At 38.9% G+C, this 21,515-nt stretch overlaps 2 protein-coding genes and 1 long non-coding RNA gene across 3 annotated transcripts; 1 reads left to right on the top strand and 2 right to left on the bottom strand.

The window, feature by feature from the left end:
• Nucleotides 1–2,892: 2,892 nt before the first annotated feature.
• LOC113463054 lies at nucleotides 2,893–3,410 on the bottom strand. The gene is made up of 2 exons (XR_003386647.2): nucleotides 3,279–3,410; nucleotides 2,893–3,195 (listed from the first exon to the last, which is right to left on the bottom strand). It is a non-coding gene; the product is annotated as an uncharacterized LOC113463054 (long non-coding RNA).
• A 69-nt stretch (nucleotides 3,411–3,479) lies between these two features.
• LOC103712285 (protein PHLOEM PROTEIN 2-LIKE A10-like) lies at nucleotides 3,480–5,340 on the top strand. Its single transcript, XM_039115721.1, has one exon. It carries the CDS (start codon nucleotides 3,737–3,739, stop codon nucleotides 4,946–4,948), a length of 1,212 nt encoding a protein of 403 aa, XP_038971649.1. The 5' UTR covers nucleotides 3,480–3,736; the 3' UTR covers nucleotides 4,949–5,340.
• A 2,076-nt stretch (nucleotides 5,341–7,416) lies between these two features.
• LOC103712284 (thymocyte nuclear protein 1) lies at nucleotides 7,417–13,695 on the bottom strand. Its single transcript, XM_008798762.3, has 2 exons — nucleotides 13,051–13,695; nucleotides 7,417–11,211 (listed from the first exon to the last, which is right to left on the bottom strand). The coding sequence occupies exon 1, from the start codon at nucleotides 13,516–13,518 to the stop codon at nucleotides 13,057–13,059; it is 462 nt and encodes a 153-aa protein (XP_008796984.1). The 5' UTR covers nucleotides 13,519–13,695; the 3' UTR covers nucleotides 7,417–11,211; nucleotides 13,051–13,056.
• Between the last annotated feature and the right edge of the window lie 7,820 nt (nucleotides 13,696–21,515).

Genomic DNA, 21,515 nt, shown 5'->3' with positions numbered 1-21,515 from the left:
TTCAATAATTGCATATTAGTATGGTGAGGAGTTACATGTCTTTTGGTTTTTTGGTCATGTGGGAGTTACATGGAGTTATAAGAAATTTATTTAGAGAGAGTTATTTGAGATTTATTTGGGGTTATGAATGGTGTAATGACTAATTCAATTAGGGAGGTTAAAAGACTATCTAAAGTCCCTATAAATATCCATGTACTCTAATTGTGTTTGGATGTGAGTTAAATGAAAATTATTTTTCTTCCAAACTTTCTTCTTGAGTGTTCTTCCTCATATTTTTTTTTTATCTAACACTATTGTGGACTATGAGAAAAGAACATTTGAAGGTAAATAAGCTCTCCTTGGCCAAAACTCTACTAATTTATCCTGAAGGAGTTTCTCCAGTTCTCCTTATCAACAAGTTCAGAGAAGCTGACAGTAGTCAACCTTTAATTGTTATACTCGCATTTTAGGTTTAAATAAAGCATACAAAAATATGCTGGTGATCAAGTTTCTAAGCAAATGGCAGAGATCAATACTATGTAGTATATCAACTCTGTCTATTGTGGACTATGAGAAAAGAACATTTGAAGGTAAATAAGCCCTCCTTGGCCAAAACTCTACTAATTTATCCTGAAGGAGTTTCTCCAGTTCTCCTTATCAACAAGTTCAGAGAAGCTGACAGTAGTCAACCTTTAATTGTTATACTCGCATATTAGGTTTAAATAAAGCATACAAAAATATGCTGGTGATCAAGTTTCTAAGCAAATGGCAGAGATCAATACTATGTAGTATATCAACTCTGTCTATTGTGGACTATGAGAAAAGAACATTTGAAGGTAAATAAGCCCTCCTTGGCCAAAACTCTACTAATTTATCCTGAAGGAGTTTCTCCAGTTCTCCTTATCAACAAGTTCAGAGGAGCTGACAGTAGTCAACCTTCAATTGTTATACTCGCATTTTAGGTTTAAATAAAGCATACAAAAATATGCTGGTGATCAAGTTTCTAAGCAAATGGCAGAGATCAATACTATGTAGTATATCAACTCTGTCGATTGTGGACTATGAGAAAAGAACATTTGAAGGTAAATAAGCCCTCCTTGGCCAAAACTCTACTAATTTATCCTGAAGGAGTTTCTCCAGTTCTCCTTATCAACAAGTTCAGAGAAGCTGACAGTAGTCAACCTTTAATTGTCTGGCCATTCCAGTTCCTTTTATTTAGTATAGATTGCATCCGAGCTTTGTTGACACTCTTTTGTGGTTACATTACACAACCTTGTGCAAATATCCTATTAAAAGTCAAGGACTGCAAAGGGTGCTACAAAGAAGTGCGCAATAAACCCTTAAACAAAATACAAAACTACTAACATTCGCTAGGAAAAATGGCATTGTTATATTATTGAGCAAAGAATAACTCCCATAATACAGTGCATGAAAGCACTGTCCGGTTGATGTTGATGTTAATTTACTCTAACTATTAAACAATTATTTGCTTGTTGCATGACATAATACTTACTTCTGAAACAGTAGGTTTTAAAACCATAATTTCTGAAGAAGAAACCTAATTTCGATAGAAATCAGTAGGTCCAGGTACTGTTTGAGAGAGCATGTAGATGTACCATGTTTCTTCAGCTAATCAAAAGAAAGTATTACCGGCTTTTGAATTTGAGCAAGCTGTTTGCTTTGCCAGTATGGCAAAACAATGCGTGCTTCTATTGTAGAAAAAACAAAAAGGACAACCAAAGCCCAACACAACCAAACGTATTATGCTGTAGGGCCAGAAATGGGCCTAGCAAACCGAGCAAATTCAAAATGTTCTACAGGCTCAACCAAAGCCCAAAATGGATCAATGTAGGCCTATGGGTGTCCCTTTTGTGTGCAATCTTTTCATTACCTGATAAGAAGAGAGGTTCAGCTTTGAGTCTGAGGCACACAATTAGGAGGGGGGAGATGTTTAAAGATTATGCTGGTTCCTTTTAATATGGGTATTATGTGGGCTTCATTTTAACAGATATAGTAATCCATGAGAAAGTCATATGCCATAATAAATGACCTAATGAATCTTATCTATGAACATTTAAGTAATAATTATCTTGTTGAATTCAATTGTCTATAAACATTCCTGATGTATCATTCTTTGTAATTTGAAGTGCATGACAACAATTTGTCTAAAAGTTTTTACACGACATTACAAGCAATTTCTGGTTATTCTTCCTTTAATATCTACTACGTTAATTCATAAGCAAGGCAAGTATGGAATTCAAGAATCAGGAATAAACTCTTATAAAATAAAATACGAAATTGAAGGCAAGGACATTCCAATCAATTTTTGGGGGCAATATAGATATATGAATATGAAATATAAGGAACCATTAGTTTTTCGGTTTATATCTTTCAAATTATTTGGTATCGAATTGCATGATGGTAAAGTTCTCCTTTTGATACTCTGCTCCCACATTTACCAATCAAATTGTTGTTTTGAAGTTGTGACTATAACTGTTGGTTACCCCACTACAAGGATTATATATAATTTTGACACTGTCGCTATTAACTACAACTATACAAACTTTTCCATGTATTCTACAATAAACATAAGCTATAATGCCCTTAATATGTTTTAGTTCAAAAGATCCATTCAACCATATATAATGGCATCATTCTCAATGAATTTGCATTTTCACTGGTGAGGTTTCTCCTCTTATGCAGAAACTTCTTTTTCTCACACAAAATTCATCAGAGAAGAGATCCTGGAGGGAAATTTGATGACATTTAGGAAACTATTAATTAATAAGCCTCAACATGCATCAAGAATATCTGAAATATCTACTCCATCATCACTCTCCTTAGTTTTAAGGCATCAAGCCTTTTTCGATGGTTTCCAATATATAAAAACTATGTTCTGAAAAAGATAAAAAATAGTAAGCAAAGACCTTCTACTCAGATGCATTTATACTCGCATTACTATGTGCATGTTGTGCCTTGGCTGTGGTGAGCACCAAGGAAGGAGGAGAAGAACCTTATGAAAGAGCAACCAATATGTTGAAAAATATAGAAGATAAGCAGAACTCTTGGAATTCACCGCAATAAACTCAACAATATCAGAGCTCAAGAAAGTGTCAGCAGTGCTAAATCCTAATCTCCAACCTAATTACATTTCCGAACTGTAGAAAAGTACTTCATACCATTCTTAATCCCAAGCTCAAAATCCTAGTCTCCAACCTAATTATCACAAAAGACAATAAGGAATTGAAAGCATAAAGGAAATAAGAGAGCTGGAAAATGGAAGGGGACGGAAAAATTACCAAATGCTCGTCGCTTCCTTCGCTCTTCTCCTTCCGTACTGAAGCCGGCCCAATACAGCGAATGCAGCCCGAGCCCTAGGCCTTCTTTTATCCCGGTCCGCTGCGGTCCGTCCAAACCGGTTTAAATCACGCTTCCGTCCGGTTCGGTCGTTTAAGACGTCAGCCTCTGGCCGCTATTCCTCTCCTCCGCCCGGATGTTTTCGAGTCCACAACCAAAACAGCCCGTCAGCCCGACTTCTCCTACCCCCTTCCGTTACACTTTACATCGCATGCTCCGCCGAATACAACGTAACGATGGAAGCTTCTTTTCCACTCGCGCTCTATCGACCAACTCCTTACCCGCACCCTGGGTGAGCAGACCCCGCCCTCCCGTCTCCCCCACGCCCCCTTCGCGGCCCAGAACCCTAGGCCCCTAACTTAATCTCTCCCTCTCGAATCTCGATCCTTGTGCGCTTACCATGGATATCCTCGAGTTCTCCCGCCGCCGCCGACGGTGGCTCCTCCTCGCCGCGACCGCCGGAATCTCCGGCTACGGGGCCTACAAACTCTACCACCTCCCCTCCGTGGCCCGGAAGCGCAGGAAGCTTGCGAGGCTCTTCGGAACCCTGGTTGCCGTCGCTGACGCCGCCTCTTCCTCCGCCGAGACCGTTGCCCTCGTCTCCTCCGACCTCAGCCGCTTCCTCCGCTCCGACTCCGACGAGATCCCCACTAGCTTGAAACAAATCTCCAAGATCGCCCGCTCGGAGGAGTTCTCCGGCTCGCTCTCCAGGGTTTCTGAGGTGCTGACCATCGGAATCTTGCGCGGGTTCCAATCTAGCTCGGTTCCCACCGAGCCGGAATCGGTTTCGGTTTCGAGCTCCAGCTTTTCGGATCGCTTTCTTGATAAGCTCTTCTCCACCGCTGGATCCGGCTTTGCCTCCGTGGTGGCCGGCAGCTTTGCGAGGAGCCTGGTGATGGCCTTCTCCTCGACGGGATCCGATGGTAGAGAGGTCGGCAGCTCGCAATCCGACTCGCCGGCGGTGCCGCGGTGGGTTCATTTGATCTGCAGTGATAAGTGTCGGGAATTGATCGGCGATTGCATCCAGTTATTTGTTAGCACTGCCGTCGCTGTGTACCTCGATAAGACGATGGATATCAATCCTTATGATGAGATCTTCTCTGGCCTCACCAATCCCAAGCACGAGGCGAAGGCAAAGGACATGCTAACTTCAGTCTGTAATGGTGCCGTGGAAACTCTGATCAAGACTTCGCATCAGGTGCTTATCAGATCCAATTCGAGCTCCTCAGTTAACAGAATACCAGGCATTGAGCAAGAAGAGGACTTGACCACGGAGAACGATAGGAAAACTTCATTTCATCATAAGAGCAAGGATGCTAGTGTGTGGTTTCATGAGGTTTCATCCACATTGGCAGTGCCGAGCAACCGGAGGTTTGTGCTTGACGTTATGGGGAGGATAACGTTTGAAACGGTGAGATCTTCGCTTGATTTTGTGCTGTGGAGGATGCGCAATGATGCGAGGATAGGTGTTAATGCTGTTTGTGATGAGGTGGCTGATAGAGGATCGGAAGTGTTGAGATATATCAGTGCCAAGTCTTTGGTTATTGTTACGATATGCCTGGCCTTGTGCCTGCATGTGCTGGCCAGTACAAGGGATTTGATGCCGGCTTAAGTTGGCTGTGGAATCCTCCAACCTGTGTAGCAACCTTCAAATTATGTAAGAAATCTTGCTCTTATGCTTCAAAGAGGCCTTTTCTTTTCAGAGCGTAGAGATGGAGGAGAAAAAACTGATATTAATTCTTGTTCTCAAGACTGCCAATTCAAGAAACAAAAAGAACAAAAAGGAGTTACTATATATTTTTATATGTATTTGAGTAACAACCCTGACCTTTTATTGCAATGGTTTCTCTGTTCATATAGCTGAAACTTAGTTTGAGGCATCGATAGAAGGAAAATGATGATTTCATCATAAAAGATGAAAATTTGTAAAATGAATGATATGTAATGATGCTCTATACTTGAAGTTTCAGTAACATAACTTTCTGGGAGCAGATATTCTATGCAGGGGATTGTCCAGTGCTATTGATAAAAGAATATGCATGAGCACTGCACTAAAAATTGTTTGGTAAACTCTTTACCCATTCTTGTCGCATTTCTTGTTCAGTTTCTGCTCTATAGAGAAATGTTCTCTGAGTTTATTTTCTGTAAGATTGATATTAACTGTCATATATTCTATTTGACCTCTTTCTCCCAGTGGTTACCTATATCTCAAACTGATTTATTTATTAAATGCACTAGTATGCTGCATTGACCTCTGTGTTGTTTTAACTATGAAGAATTACCAAGCTCTTGAATGGAATGAAGTCTGTTATTTGCTTTCTGGTGAAAGTAAGAGCACAATTAATTATGTTAAGAAAATGTATAGAAATTAAATTTCTATTTTTGTAATAATTAACCTCTGTAGTCATTATGCTAGTTAGATAATCACTAATTATCAGTGGATTTTAACAGTAGACACTAGTGAATACTCCTTTTCTGGTAAATTCTTCTTAGTCGAGCATTTCTAAACATATATGCTACATGTGCTTCAATTTCTTCTAATGTGCAAAGATGGGATATGTCTGTTTTTGCTTCTAAGCTCCATGTATCCTTTATAAAGTAATTCATATGATTGTCCTTGCTGTAAATGTCCTCTTTTGGCATGTTTGTGCCAGAGCATTGTGTTTGAAGATGTGAAATGCATTGTTAATAGAAAATGTATTTTTCCATTTGGTTTGCAGGCACATCTTTAAAAACAAGTGAAAAGATAGCATGAATGTCTAATTTGTGGTTACTCTCATTTTCTAGCTATTGTTCTAATTACATGTTTACTGTATCACTATGCAACAGACTGTTCCTATGATTATTTGACTACCTATATACAAAAAGAGAATAAAGGGCTCTTCTTACAGTCTAAAATGCTAAACCCATGACATAGTGACATGTCCATAAAATCTCGTCTCTTTCTGATATGGTCTTCTGCTCTGTAATTCTGTTCAGTTATCTCTTTAATGGATGGAAACAATCTCATTCTATACTTGACCAATCTCTTGTTGCACATTTGACTTATTAGCTAATCTTGATGTGGGAGTTTTTTCATTCCAACTTTTGAAGGCCACACCCATATATTTATAGATAATGGATGCTTGGTTTCAAGGCCTCTTCCCTGCATTAATCGGCCAATGCATTATGGCTTGCCAGATTGGATTCAGTCCATAGTCTTGTCATCTCCATTTCCTGTACCATGTCAAGTCTTGATCATACCTTCAACTCTAAGAAGCAGATATTTCTACTTTCACAGCCTAGCACGCTAGCCTTCAAGTAACCTTGTAAGGTTCTCTTAAATTTCATGTCAATGCCTGCTTGAAAGTTGGTTCAGGCAGTCTATTTTTGAAGGTAAGATGATCCAAAGGTCCATTTCTTAAGTGTATAAATGCATGCATGTATGTATTTTTTGACATGTAAGTCAGATGAAGTTGGTAGGTAACATCATATGGAGTATACTGAATACTCTTATAATATGAAATTTATTGAAATATGCTTTTTTTTACATTTCTGACAGCTTGAAAATGTAAAAATTTGTATCCTATGTATGGGCCTATACGCTGTTAGGTTTAGCCCCTCTTCTGATTATTTCAATCCAACATATTAGTTGTCAAATCAAATCAAGTGCCTCTGTAGTTGTATGGAGACTGGTTAATCCTGGAAAGATCTTTCAATTATTAAGTAGTGATTAACATATTATCACTTGGCATAGACCAGCGCTGTTTTAAGCATCACAGTTGTCTGACCGTATATTATCCTTCTTTTCCTTCCACAACAGCTGCTAAAGAAGTCCTGATGATGAATTCACCAGGCCAAGAGAAACTGTCATTAATAGTTTCGTTTTGATATGGCACAAGATTTAGAACTTTCTCATATGACCCAATTTACCATCATCACCTTCCACTACATTGAAGGAAAGATGTGTTTGACATGTTTCTCCCTTGAATGATAAAATACACACATGAAGCAATTTCCGTGCCTCAATTATGATTTATGAAGGTCATCAGACCTTTGGTCAGTTACGTATACCTCTTTCCAGTCATTGGCACTGGCATGGCTCTTTTATTTATCTTTAGAGTTGGCAGACCATATTAGATGGAGATTAGGGCTAGGCTAAATCCAGCAGTCATCTAGAGAACAGGTCACTTAAATATTCTCTCTTCATCTTGAATCAAGCCGTCCCATGAATTGTGAAAACTTGATTGAGGTGCTAATCAAATCCATACCTGGTTATAAGTCCTATTAAATGTAACCTTGTTTGTCAGCCTAGCCACATTTTGTTTCTCCTACATCATGACATATTAGAAGGTCATCTAAAGGGATCAGTCTGTCAGTCACTAGCTTTTACCCCAACAAAGCCATGAAGAGTCCAAGGACTGTATGATCTACAATTTCTAAAGCACAGGAGCCATGTTTCAACATTTTAGTCAATAAACCCTAAACCCCTGCCAATATTAACCTGTAAAACTCGTTCCAAGACACTGCATTTTGCTCATCTTTCCACATCCGCCTGCAGCGGCCTATAGATAGCCTGAGGGGCTCCCTTTGGTTTGGATGGAAAGGACAAGTCTATCATAAAAATGTCCGCAGAGAATTTTGCTGTTATGTTTTTTTCTCCAGATCTCAAGATTACATTATATCTCAGTCAGTGCACTTCTGATGAAGGCCGAGACAGGGGATGATGAATATAATAGCCTTTAGGAGTTAATGAAACAAGTCTGATTCATCAATATTGTAAATATTTTTTTTTTCTTTTCTTTAATGTAAGACTTATTAAGTGATGGAGAAAAGATTACAATGATTATACATTACATCTTTGTAGTCCGAATGTTCTACCTCAGATGCAACTATTGTTGCAGAATATCTGCAGAGTGTAGATTGTTTTTCCCAGACCCACTTTCTAGGTGCTTCTTTAAATTCTTTTCTCAATCTCACAGTCTCACACCTACTTTATTGTCATTTTGTTTTTTCTTTTTAATTTTTGGGTGCTTCCTTACCCATTACTGCACCTGTACCTTATTATAGTAAGTAACTTTTAAATTTATGTCCTGGTGAACAGGTAACCAATATTAGCGCTCTGTTATGAAAAATATGTTTGTAGACATAGTGATACTGCAAGTATATGCCAGTCACTAGAGCGATGATCTATACAAATGTCCAGTATGCTTGCTAGCTATCACGTTTTGCAGTACCTTTGAAGCTTCAATGTGTCTCTTCCATAATATACATGTCTATGTTAAGTATGACATGATTTAAACGCTTTTCTAGCAACAGACATGATATGTTAGGGTAACTGTTGATATACTGTTTCTTAAGGTATTTAGCACTTTGTAATCAAAGTTGCCTATATTGGGTTAGTGGTGTTCACTAGCTTGCCACTGAAGCACCATCAAGTTATATTTTTAAGTTCTATCTACTGTACACGTATCGCCATGGCTTCACTGGTTAATTGTACCTATTTTGTCTCTGTTTGAATTTGAATTATTGGCTATCATCATTCTTTCAGAAGTGACATTTACTCAAACTAAAATAGGGTGAAGTAATATGTTAATCCTCTTATGTTCTTCATTCTACATTTAGATCATCTGATTGTTCCAAATGCTAGACAAAATTGTGCTTTTTGATAGCATGTGGTGGTTATGTCACAACGATTTAAAATATATAAAAGAGTTGGTATGTCACAGGAGGCGTATGATGCCTCACCAAATACTTGCACTTAATTTGAAAGGTTGGAAAATATCAAAACAATTTTCCTTTTTAAAGATATCAATTCTGCAAGTTGCTGGCCTGACATTATTACGCATCCAAGTCATGAATGTGACAGAAATGATAAGTCATGCAATATATTCGTAGTAAATTATGAATGTTGAATCCATGGTAAACTATGGAAGATGATTTAGATTAGGATGATAATTTTTGCTGAACACAAATTTGATGAGAGAAGGCTTAAGTTGAGAAGACTCCAACGACTGTATATACTTTTATGACTGGTTATTGACCTGGTGTTTTACCTTACAGTGAATTATAGTTGAAGCATTACATATCATGAATTTAAATTTCCTCAGATATGCAGCACTTCATTAGTTGTCTAAATGTGAAGGCAGTGCATTGGTATGTCACTGCTAGGATTTCAGAGAATCAAAATATTCCAGTATTTATATGAATTTATTTCATGAAATAGAACAAGTTAGTTCAATTCAAATTCTCCATTTTCAGAACATGGATTTTGCCCAACTTATGGTTGGTTGTTTTCATGTTTGTGTTCCTCTTAGTATAAGCATTATTTTATCTTTTCTGAAGCTGAATATTGTTTTCCTGAGCTGGATATACAAATTTTATGATGGCATAGAGATAACTACATTTAATAAAACCTGATTCCTTGTGGCTGTAATGGATCATTCAATTTTATCTAACTTTGGAGGGGTTTTTACGTCCTTACATATAATACATTGCTCTACAGTATTGCAGCTCTTTGAAACATTTCTCGAGTCAAACCTAGCGTTTATCTGAGAAATAACAGCAGTAATGTCAGTAATTTATTTTTTAATTATAAATGTCTATCATGCTATGGAATTTGGCCTAATTTCATCAGCCAAAACAATTGTCCCTCGAATTTGGAATCAAACGGGGCCTATGTGTTAATATCTGTAAAACAATTTAGCACTATAAATGCCAAATAAAACTCCTTTTCCCCTCAGCTTCCGTTAAACTATTTTTTTTTAAAAAAAATACAGGGACACACCATTACACCCCCTCTATTTTGAAAAACACCTAACTAACCTTTCAAATTTTTAAAATCTTCTAAATTGGTTCTACCATTAATCTTCATTAACAAAATAGTGTCCCATGACCGTCACGGGTAGCATAAAATTATTTAATGACCAAACCTATCTTTAGCATTAGTTACTAGTAGGGTGTAAGTTCTGATGCCAAAATGCTCTGAAACATGTGAGATATCATGTGATCTCCGATGATTCCTTTCCAATAACCGTTGTTCCTGCATTCCAGAAACCCTAAATCAAATAAGAAGCAGAGGCGTGGGAAGAGAGAGAGAGAGAGAGAGAGACCATCCGATTTTTATCTTGTGAAATAAGATGGCCTTTGAGGACCTCGTGGATTCTCAATGGATGAGATGTATTGCTATTTCCATTGAATCCGTTACCACTTTGAAATCTTTCAAAAACTTTGACCAAACATCGGGGGGAATGTTACTGCAATTTTCCGAACATTTTGGTTAGAGCCTGCAGCAAGTGCTGTAATGAATATCGTACCGTTAAATCAAACCGCTAGATTTTGAGCAATCTAGCAGCCACCAATCAGCTGCACATGAAGACAGCTAGAACCAAGGCAGAAAAAAGGAAAACTAATATAAAAGGCTGGATAACCTTCTCATAAATTTGCCTTTTGTTGTCCAAAAATATCAAGTATTTTAGGCATCACACTGAATATTCTATAACGACCGGAACTAGATTCAATGCCATGGCAGGCTCAAATAACAGGCTAGCAACAAGCCACTCCTTGAAATTACCATCCCCACAAAAGAGAATTAGATTAGAGCTTCATCTTATGCACAAGGCAAATATGTGGCAGAATATATATTGATGCACGAAAAAGAACCGCTAGCTGCATCATCCATCATCTGTACCACGCAAAATTAGATATTTCAAACATGCAAAAATACCAGCATAGCCCTTTTCTTCCCCTATACAATACAGGACATCAAAATCTTCTTCAGGTTGCTGCTAACTGGTCTCTGCTTTCCCTTGCTTTGCTGCCTCTACCTGCTGCTTCTTTGTCCAGTACTCCTCAAGAGGAGGTCCGAATATAAACTTCCCAGAAACCACTCCAATACTGCACAAATTACTAATTTATTTAGAGGCCATGAAACCCGACGATTCCAACATAACAAAAAGGGTATATTCAAACAGACATCAGGAGTCATTGATGCTATATCGTAACCAGGGGAAAAAAAACCATGCAAACAGGGCCATTGACTAGTTAGCTAACCAATCTTTCATCAGGAATTTCCATGTCCCAAACTCCAGAGGGGTTTTCCGGAGTGTTCAATATATGTATTTTTCCATCATTTCAGTGAAATGAGAAGTGGCAGTCTCACCGTTTTTCTTAGTGGAAAAATAGAATAACAACAATGCTGACAAAAACAAGAACGACAACTACTCGGAATTTTATGATTGAAAGTAACTTTAGTTTCATGCATATTTGCAACCACATCAAAAATGAACAGCTCCACATCATTCAGAAGGTAAAAAATAAATCAAGAACCAGATACTTGGCTCTGTTATCTAGTAACTTCAATGCAAAACCAGGATATGTTTTAGTTTCCTAGAACAATCTTTTTATGCAACATCAATCACATAAATGTCTACAAAAAAATCAAACTATGCTCCAGATTCCTGGCTGTCATATATCAAAAGGACCTGTACAACATGAAAAAATGATCGATTCTGCCATTCTCTTTTTGCTGACTGGTTACAAATTTCTAAGAAGAAAAAATGATTGATAAAAGTGATTTACTTCACACAGAAAATGCTATCAGTCAGGACGTGACTTGATCTAGCAAGGATGGATCCACAAGTCGATATCATTTGCAGGAAAGGGCTTTTCAGAGGCCTCAATGCATGGACAGAAATTGTGAATTTCTTCCTCTTAAGTGTCCGGTGGAGGTTTCCTTTCATGTGCCAACCCTCATCAAGTAGGGATGACAGCAAACTGAACTCACAAGGGAGAGTGATTGATAACACACTAGTAAGTCTCAAAGACCGCTTCCCTAGAGCTACAGTAATCTACATCAAGGGTTTTAAGTACAAGCACCAACAACTTATCCACATAGTATGGTAGCGCAATGCAAGGTTTTAAAAGTTTCAGTTTTAGTCCTCCGTATAGGGTCGGTTTCAGCAATTTTGGTAGTTTTAATCAAGATAAGCCGTACTGGTACCAGCAGACATACCAGTCGCCTATCGGACCGGTACAGTACCGATTTGGACCGGTACCAAACCGGCCAATAGCACGTCGTGTGCAAATGCCACAGCGGGATGTGGCATCCCCCTGTGGCATTTAATGCCACAGGACTCGATGCCGGTTTGCACGGGTCGAACCAGCAGAACCAGTTGGAATCGGACTGGTTCCATCCCGTGCGCTCTTGTACCGGCCGATTCAAGCGGTACGAGCCCTATACTGCTCGGTTCCGGCCCCAATGGGGCTCAAATCGTTTTTCACTGCAGAATCGGATCAGTCCGGTACGAGCTGAATAGCCGGTATAGGCCAGTTCAGCGTATCATAGTTTTGATAGTCTTGCTTCGCGTTTCAGAGATTCAGTTAAAAAAAAAAAAAAAAAAAAAGGCAAGACAACATAAAAAAACGAATATAAAAAATAATTAAAATCAAGATAAGTTATTTCATATTATTTTATTATGTTTTAAGCTTTTCTAGGATCATAGTTTTTGTAGCAAGCCTAGTTCCAGTCCGAAATTATTAGAGATCAATGCTTCGTATTCTGTTTTACTACACTTTTCCGTAGCTATTGTAATCTACCTACAATTTTATTAATCACAACAACAAAAAAAACAAAGGGGCTGCCCTAGATCACAGATCTGACCCCGCATAGAAAACCCTATGCGTGCCTTCCGGAACTCCTTAGGTTAGCCTAGAAAGAAGCGGCATACGGCGTACCTCCCGTCAATCTTCTTCTTCCTCCGCCGGCGGCGGCGTCGCCTCCTCGTCGTCAGCGAAACCTCCGCCCATCTCGCAGAGTTGCTCCCAGATGTCCTCCGGAACGGGGACGACGGAGAGGCGGGGCTGCCTCAGGAGGGCGAAGCCCTTCATCGCCGCCTCCGCCTTGATGTCCTTGAGATGGACGGGGCGCCTCATCTCCCCCACCTCCCGGAGGTCCACCGCACCCTCTTCGCCGGCGATGGCGTACCAGGGGCGCGTGACCTCGACGACGCCGACGATCCGGCGGTCGGAGGGGCCGGAGTGGTAGAAGAAGCAGCGGTCGCCCTTGCTCATGGCCTTCATGTGTTTCAGGGCCTGCCGGTTCTTGACGCCGTCCCACTGCGACATGCCGCCGTTGGATCGCTGGTCCTCCCACGACCACTCCTTGGGCTCCGTCTTCAGTAGCCAATACCTCCGTTTCCCCATCGGCTCCCACCACCACTCGGCTCCCTTTCCTCTCTTTTTTCCCGTCGGAGTCTCTCCCTGCCTTCGACCCTTCTAGAACTAGAAACGGGAGCTGAGAGTGGAGGTAGGGGGATTATGGCGGGAAACTTTTTTGCCTCTGCTCCAATTAGGTTACGATGCCACGTGTCACTCGCATTCCATACTCCGGACGGGAACATCTAGGGCACCGTTTCCCGATTTGATGGGCTGCGTCCTCCTAACAGGCAACTCTATACGAATATAGTTAATTTATTCCACACATAATTATTGTTATATTATAGTTTATTTATATAATTAATTTATATAGTTAATTTATAATAATAATATTGTTAGATTATTATTATTATTATATACTCTTAAATTAATTTATAGGTAACTATATTCTTATGTGTATAATTTATTCAGGCTTCTACACATCTTATCAAAATTAATGAATGCAATGGTGATGCCAATAATAGCAAATATAAGGCGCCCAATGGACCAAGCAACAATAGCAGCCCATCTACTGGAACACAAAAGTGCACCACTTCTCCAGGTGGCAGCTCATCAACAAAGAGACCCAGCCCACAAAGAGAGCCAGATCGATGGAAATATGAAAATCTCAATAAATTATTTGGAAATACACAAATAGCGGAGGAGAGGAAGGTGAAAATAGATTTGCAACTTTTACCTACGGTCCCTCTATTTTAAAAAATTTTAACATAGATTTCTGAACTAACGTTTGGAAGCCAGGGAATTAATTTCGTTGCATGACCATCGGTGTGATAACTTAAAATTACTTTTAGAATTAGAATCCTCTTGTTTTGTGGGTATAAGGTGGCTCAGGGTATTCCTACCCTGTTCTCTTCCTCGCCATTCCCCTGCCACTGCTACTCCGAGAATGCCACCCCCTATCATTGCTGTCGTCCCCGTCAGCGATCCAGCAACTTTGTTCCGGAGGGCTCGTCTCAGTGAAGGCTGAAGAGGAAAGAGACAAAAATTTTGGAATTGTGAGTAGAATTGGGATCAAAATACGTTGTTCCTTCCGGAAGTGTGCCTGATGGTAGGAATGGCGTTCGCCTGCCGCCATTCTTCCAGTTTCAACCTCCCATGGATTCTGTTTACTTGGATGATATCAGGGTTGCATGGTGGTTGTAGAGAGCTGGCCAGAGACGAAGGATCGATCATCCAGAAGGGAGGTAATGGGCACTAACCCTGCTTTTTTCTTCCCAAAAATTAACCAAGTCATATAAGGCCTGTACGTAACCCAAATATGTATTCCCTCCACAGGATCTGATCAAAGAGTCTACTTCTCAGTGGGCTTTCGAGCAACATTTATCTGCTACTTCTCAGTGGGCTTACGAGCAGCAACACTAATCTGCTGATCCGTGGCATGCAGGTTCTAGGGTTCAACGTGGTGCAAGAAGCAGGGGCGAGCCCACAATTGCTCGGGAGATTCATTACGTTAGATGGTTTCTGGTAATGGAATCTACACTATTCGGTTCAGTATGGTTTGAATGAAGGAGTTCGGAGTGCATTGAGAGTTGTGCGGGTGCGATCCAATATCAATCATTCTTTTGCACGAATGATACAACCTAAACCTTTGTTAAATGGACAGGGTTGTATCTTTAGGCGGCGAAAGGAGGGTTCACCTTCCTTCAAATGAATCCATCGTTGGATTGTGGAAAAGTCGCTTTGAAAGCTTTGTAGAAGGATGAATGAAGATTTGTGCAGGATTCGATCTCATGGCCCACATCGTGAAAAAAAAGATCAATCATTCTTTCGAGTGATCTAGATACAACCCTAACAGTTGTTAAATGGATACGTGTAAGGATTTACCTTCTGATGCACGAATCCATCATTAGATCATGAAATGGTCGCTTCAAGATTTGTATGGATGGATGAATAAAGAAGTTCGGAGAGATTTGTGCAGGTTCTATTTCAAGATTAGAAAGCTCAGCTCAGCTGATCATGGTAGTCAGGGTTCTATTGTATTTAATTATACAATGAACTAAGCTCATGGTTGTGCATCGGTATACCTTACCTAGAACCCCTGTTATTGAGGTCTAAGGCTCAAAGTCACTTTGACTTTATTCGATTAGTCTCCAGAGAGATGAATCAGAATGAATCGACTTGCTGTTCACAGCTCACTAGCTCATTTAAATTGCTTAGGAGTTCAACTCATCTTCATGACGGGGGACTGATTCTCCAAGCTTTCATCTTCTCTTCCTTGCTCTAAGAAAGTTTGTGCAGTGGATGTTGCTTACAACTTCTTTAGGTGTGTAAGATTTCATGAGATTCCATCTACCCTTGTTTTGGAGGAGATTAATTTTGTAAACCATTTTGGTTAGACTTGTGGAAGAAGATGGGCAGTAAACTGCATTCCTATGACTTATAATCCCCAGATGGAAGGGCAGATTGAAGTCACTTGCAAGTTCAAGGAACTTGTTTCAGTGGATCATAGAAAATTGTGTGGAAGCATGAGATATGACCTTACTACATGTGAGATTTGCATTGATCAGAGTAATCAAGTTTTGGAAGTGGCATTTAGCAAAAGACTCAAGCCTGAGAAGGATGTGGACTTGGGCAACAAGAGAAAGGTCAATAATTTTATTTCCTTTATCTCCTAATGATAACCATATATGAATATACTACAAGAAATTTATTTAGGCTTGCAGACATACCAGAAAATTAACATGGTGAAATGATATGGTCAATAATATCAATGATTAATATGAAAATGGAGCAACAGTACTATAGCTACAGCTAAGATACTGTCTCGGGTTGATATCTAGGAGCATGGAAATATGAAAAATTTAAGTATTTTTTCAGAAATACTCGAAAGGCAGAGGAGAGGAAGGTAAAAATAGATTTGCATCTTTCTGATGTGCAGGAAGTGACATCCAAGTCTACCATGTCACTTTCTTGCTTCATGTAACTCTTTTATCTTTTTCTCTTTTGTTGTCAAAGTCTTTGCTTAATTAGCACTGATATTTCTTGAAAGCATACAGCAGAACAATCTATATGGGCCAGAACCAGGTTAGCTTAAGGTTAGTTCTCAGCCAAATGATAGGGTTGCCAACTTTGGATAGCCAATTAACAATTTAGTTGACTTGTTTGAACATATGTATGATCCGAACATGAAGAATTCAGATAAGTCACTCTCCTATTTTCTATCTCCTAGGCTATATATTATCTAAAGATAAAGCTTAGGAAAAGGCATCACCTTGGGGTCTATTTGGATAGTTCTGTAGGATCGGACTGAAAGTACTGTAGGATTCGTGAATTGAGCTGTCTATTCATGCATAGCTCAGCACCTTCTAGCTCAAAACCTAAAGAAAGAGAAAAAAATTCTATAGCTTGTTTTTTTTTTTTTTAATGTAGTCCAAAGGCTAGGATATGGGCATGTTCTTATAATTACGAGCTAGGCGGGCCAACAGATCTGATTCTTGTAGGATTTTCTGTTCAATCCCATAGAAATATTCAAATAGGCTTTTATTTTGTAAATGTAGCAAAGAAACATTAAAATGCAATGCTAGCCCTTTATTTTTCTTTTTTTTAAAGGAAAAAAGAGTGTAACTTGAGGACATTTTGAAAGCTCACCCATCCTAATACTACTCCAGTCAAAGCATGTTTAACTGCAGAGTTTTGTTAGAATCCGAGACTCGAATGATGGTGTGGTTGCAACACCCTCCCCTTCTCTCCCAATAACACTCTCTCTATCATTTGATATATTCCTTCCTTTCTGCCAAACTAACCAATTTGAACGTCAGCTTCAGAAAGTACTGCTTGCTATCAAAGCTCTTGCAAAGATAACAAGTAGCATGTTCGAAGGGACAGGCGCTATAAATTTTTTGCACATCGCATCCACTTTCAACGTATCTAGCAGGACATTGAGAATCTATTATAGCAATCATGTCGTCACATGAAAAATGCTTAAAGCAAGCGGCTACATTAGAGCAATCAATATTGCCATGTGAACATCTTATGGAGATCTTTTGAGAGATTATTCCTTTTGACTTTTAGAACACAGGACAAAGAACAGTAAGTTAAGAATCATGATTGATAGCTAATGAAAAGAAAACATTAAGTGTTCACGTATTAATAATTGGCACTCTTTGTCCGGCTTTACCATCTCATTGAGAAACACAAAATTGACTAATGCTCTCAATAATTTCTGAGTAAAAGGAGGCCAGTGGGCAATGAGCCACATTAGTCATCAAATTTTATTCGAGAAGAAAGAAACAAGATTAATTACAATCCAAGAACAGAGAAAACTGAATGGAGAAGACAAGCTGATACTGGTGAAAAAATAGAATCAGACGCACTTGCAACAATAGAGGAGCAAAAGCAGGAGCATCAAAATTGATGTCACTCGCAAAATTTAGTTTGCAGCAGCAGGAGATCTTGTGGGTGATCACACATCTCCATCAGCAGGATCCGAATCACCAAACGTTAACCAAATGAGGTTGCAGGGCTGCTCCTTAAGAGAGTAAATAATGCGCTGGAACCAAAATTCCATGACAATGTATAAGCTAATAGAACATCAAAACCGACGGGGTGAAAAAGAGCTATGCTGTTAATTTTTGAAGGAGATTCTGTGACGGTTGTTAGATAGTTATCTAGTTCATACCCGTTGAGATTGGTTCACATCGGCTTCGACAATATTGCTAGAAATAAGGGTAGCTCTACAATCTTTTGGAGAAGCAAACAACACTGTAGATTGGGTGGCGTTATGTATAACTAATTACATTGGATCCATGTTATGGACGACTTTGTCAAATATTTCCACTGAATTTTTTAGTATTTTATTTGGTGATTTCCACGAATGTTTTTATTTTAGATTGGCTTAACAAATTCGATTTACCATAATAAAAAGAAAGAAAACTATGTTGTTTTAGAGTGCGGCATTTGAGGCGGATGCATATTTCAAACTTGCTCCTGCTCTCGCATTCAAATGATTCCATATAATACTATTTACATCATTGGCTGGTTGACTAGATTATATACCATCCTAATGTCATGGTAGCAAATAAATCTACCATACCTAGCCATCAAAGGTGAAAAGCAACCAAAGCTTAATTGTAGAACTCGTCTAGAAGCCAATTAATTTATTGTCAATATATTTTACACCATTTACATCATTAGCTGGTTGACGAGAGTATACGCAGCTCTCAATGTCATAGCTTAAAATCTAGCTTGCTTAGATTTATCTAGAGAACAATCATATTAAGCACCTTATGCTTATCTGGAAACAGATACATAATCTCAACTTTTATTGATTGCACCTATAAATTAAAGGTCAAAATCTCTCCGCCGCTCATGCAGTCAAACTAACTGCTTGCAAAGCTGAACTTCAAACTCTTCAGCTCTTGACCCTTTTATTATTCTAATGGTCTTCATCGGCCTTCCCGACTCATTTGGATAACTATTAAGCCTGCGAGGGCGACACCTAGACCATGCACCCAATCCTATGTGGATGACACTATTTGCTGCCTTTGAGCTCGTCATCTCATCATTGCTGACAAAATGATTAATTGGTCATTTATTAAATAAGTTTTCGCGATTGCTGTGGGTTTCATATCGTTGTCAGAAGCAAAATATTTCAATTTGTGGGGATAAGTTATCCTCTTTTAACATTGATATGAAAATATATCCCAATCCTAAAGAGTTTTAGATGTCTTTCTTTTGAGAGTTCAAATACTCTACGGTACGATTTTTCACCACAGAACACGTAACAGGGATGAAAAAAATCATCAGTTCGAGATAGATGATGTGATGGCTATTCAATACACTTTGCGGTGAAAAAATTCCACTATAAATGATACCTTTTCTTCTTCTATAATCCAATCGGATTCATCGAGTATGTTTCTATTAAATTATGTGATGATAAACAGGCTAGCTCGAGTCCATGGATTGGAATCTGACCTCGTGGAGATTGGTCAACAGTGACATGTATTAAACGGACTGAAAGTAACTCGATGTCCGAACTATGAAATGGTCTAGTGAGACAATTTTGGTCGGCGAGCTAATAATTGGACGGCACGGTCGTGGGGTGTTGCCGACTCCATCCATTCCCTACTTCGAAGAGGCGACCGCCCATTTTGGGCGATTGGGAGTTTTGAGTTCCTTCCGAGGCCGGAAAATGCCACCGAAGGGACTAGCGAGCCAACGAATCGTCTACAAAGAAACATGGAAAGTGAAATGATGAAGATGGCAAAAGCTAACTTCGAAGGTTCTTTCTGGAAGATGTTGCAGCGGCTATCGTTTTTATTGCCTTTATGTATTTATATATGTATTTAATTCTTTGTATGTTCGAATATTTATTTGTATAAGTATATATCTTCAAAATTCATTATTTTTAAAAATAAATTTACGTATTAATTTTTGTATATCAATCTCTCTAATGTCTTTTTTTGTTCTTAAGAAATATCAATTTTTGATATCTCTCGACTAATCCATAGATTCCATTTTGTCGAAAGTTAGTGTTTTTGCTGACCTTAGCACTTGATGGCACCAATGAAATGCAAGAACCATATAATGTTTTATTGCAAGAACCGATCACTAAAAGACACGATGAAGGCCACAGAGAATCAAACACAAAAATATGCACTCTTTGGTTATTAGTAGTTTCATGAAGTAGCTAGCCATCATCAAGCAGGGATTGAGTAGAGGGACAAATGGTTTATTTGCCCTCAGATTAAACCTTGCCAGGTGAAGTTGAGGTGTGTTTAGTGCCTTTACATTTCCTCATTCTTCTTCAATTTCCAGTCCTTTTTCCTTCCTTCCAATAGCTTCTTGAATGTATTCCTCCTCTTCCTGTACCTTTTTTTAAAATGAAAGACAAAATGACTGCGTAAAATGTTTCATTTGAATACTCTCTCTTGGCTGGCTCTCTTATCTTTTTTAGTTGATGTACACCGATGACCGACGGGTGTAATCTTGTAGGTTGTTTCATGGATAACTACACCAATCCAATCTTGAAAGATACAATGCATGGAAGCGGGCTTTCTTTGCATTCCGAGAAGGAAACCAAGCAGCCAATCAGGTAGCTGTGGAGGCGACGAACACAGCGACGAGAAGCGTACGTACGAAATCTTGTTAAGAAAAAATCCATGAGAAAGTTTCAATGTCTGATGGAAATTTTCATCTTTCCAAGGGTCGAAGTGAAAGTTTCGAAGGCAAAGCTCATAATTAGGCTATTAATGTATTTTGTTAAAGTACCACGTGCAAGTCCTGGATTCCGTCCGTTCAACCGCCTTAGAGCCTTACCACACGTATGGAAAAATATTTTTAAAAAAAAAAACGTTCGCCAATACCTTATCACTATGAGGTGGCATTTTATCGAGCAATTTGCGTGCGAAGTGGGGAAGCAAAGGTTCCAGAAAGAAACAGCGCGAATCCACCGTACGCTTTCAAAGGGAGTCATAGGAGACCAAAAAACGCATGGTTACTAATAGAATCATCCAATGAAGAACAACAACGTAGAAAGGACGTGAGAATACCAACCCCGTTCAGTCTCTTACGTTCGCTACGCCGTCTCTTTTAAGTTCCATCAAAAGAAGAAAAAGCATATGAAAAGCTTTCATGGTTTAATTTTTTTGTATTTGATTCTAGATTACATGGGAAAGCATTAGCAATTCAATAAAGTTTCCTTTATATCTTAGAAATCAACAACTTACCGTAAGAAGGTCTGACTACCCTTTCCCCATCCAACCAAATGCATGGACAAATGAACAAAATTTAAAGACTCTTAACTAACTTCAATTTATGCTATGAAAGGTACCTTGCATATTTAGACATATTACTAGGTATGTCTTGAATTTCTTAATCCATCCGACTCCATGATTTAATTCAACAAATTTGGAGAGGGAAAAATGATGGAAATTTTTTTTTCTGATGTTTGTGGTGGAAGCAAGGAGGCTGACCTAATTTCGATATGCATCTTCTTTTATGGAATCTTTGCTCCATCCTTTACTCTTAAAAAATATTTATTTTCT

The sequence above is a fragment of the Phoenix dactylifera genome, unplaced genomic scaffold (genome assembly GCF_009389715.1).
Source record: "Phoenix dactylifera cultivar Barhee BC4 unplaced genomic scaffold, palm_55x_up_171113_PBpolish2nd_filt_p 000007F, whole genome shotgun sequence".
In the NCBI taxonomy this organism is placed as follows: Eukaryota; Viridiplantae; Streptophyta; class Magnoliopsida; order Arecales; family Arecaceae; genus Phoenix; species Phoenix dactylifera.
This window is presented reverse-complemented; position numbering and strand designations above follow the sequence as displayed.

Coding starts and splice junctions, on each gene's coding strand:
- LOC103712285 (XM_039115721.1), top strand. CDS start 3,737: ATGGATATCCTCGAGTTCTCCCGCCGCCGCCGACGGTGGCTCCTCCTC.
- LOC103712284 (XM_008798762.3), bottom strand. CDS start 13,518: ATGGGGAAACGGAGGTATTGGCTACTGAAGACGGAGCCCAAGGAGTGG.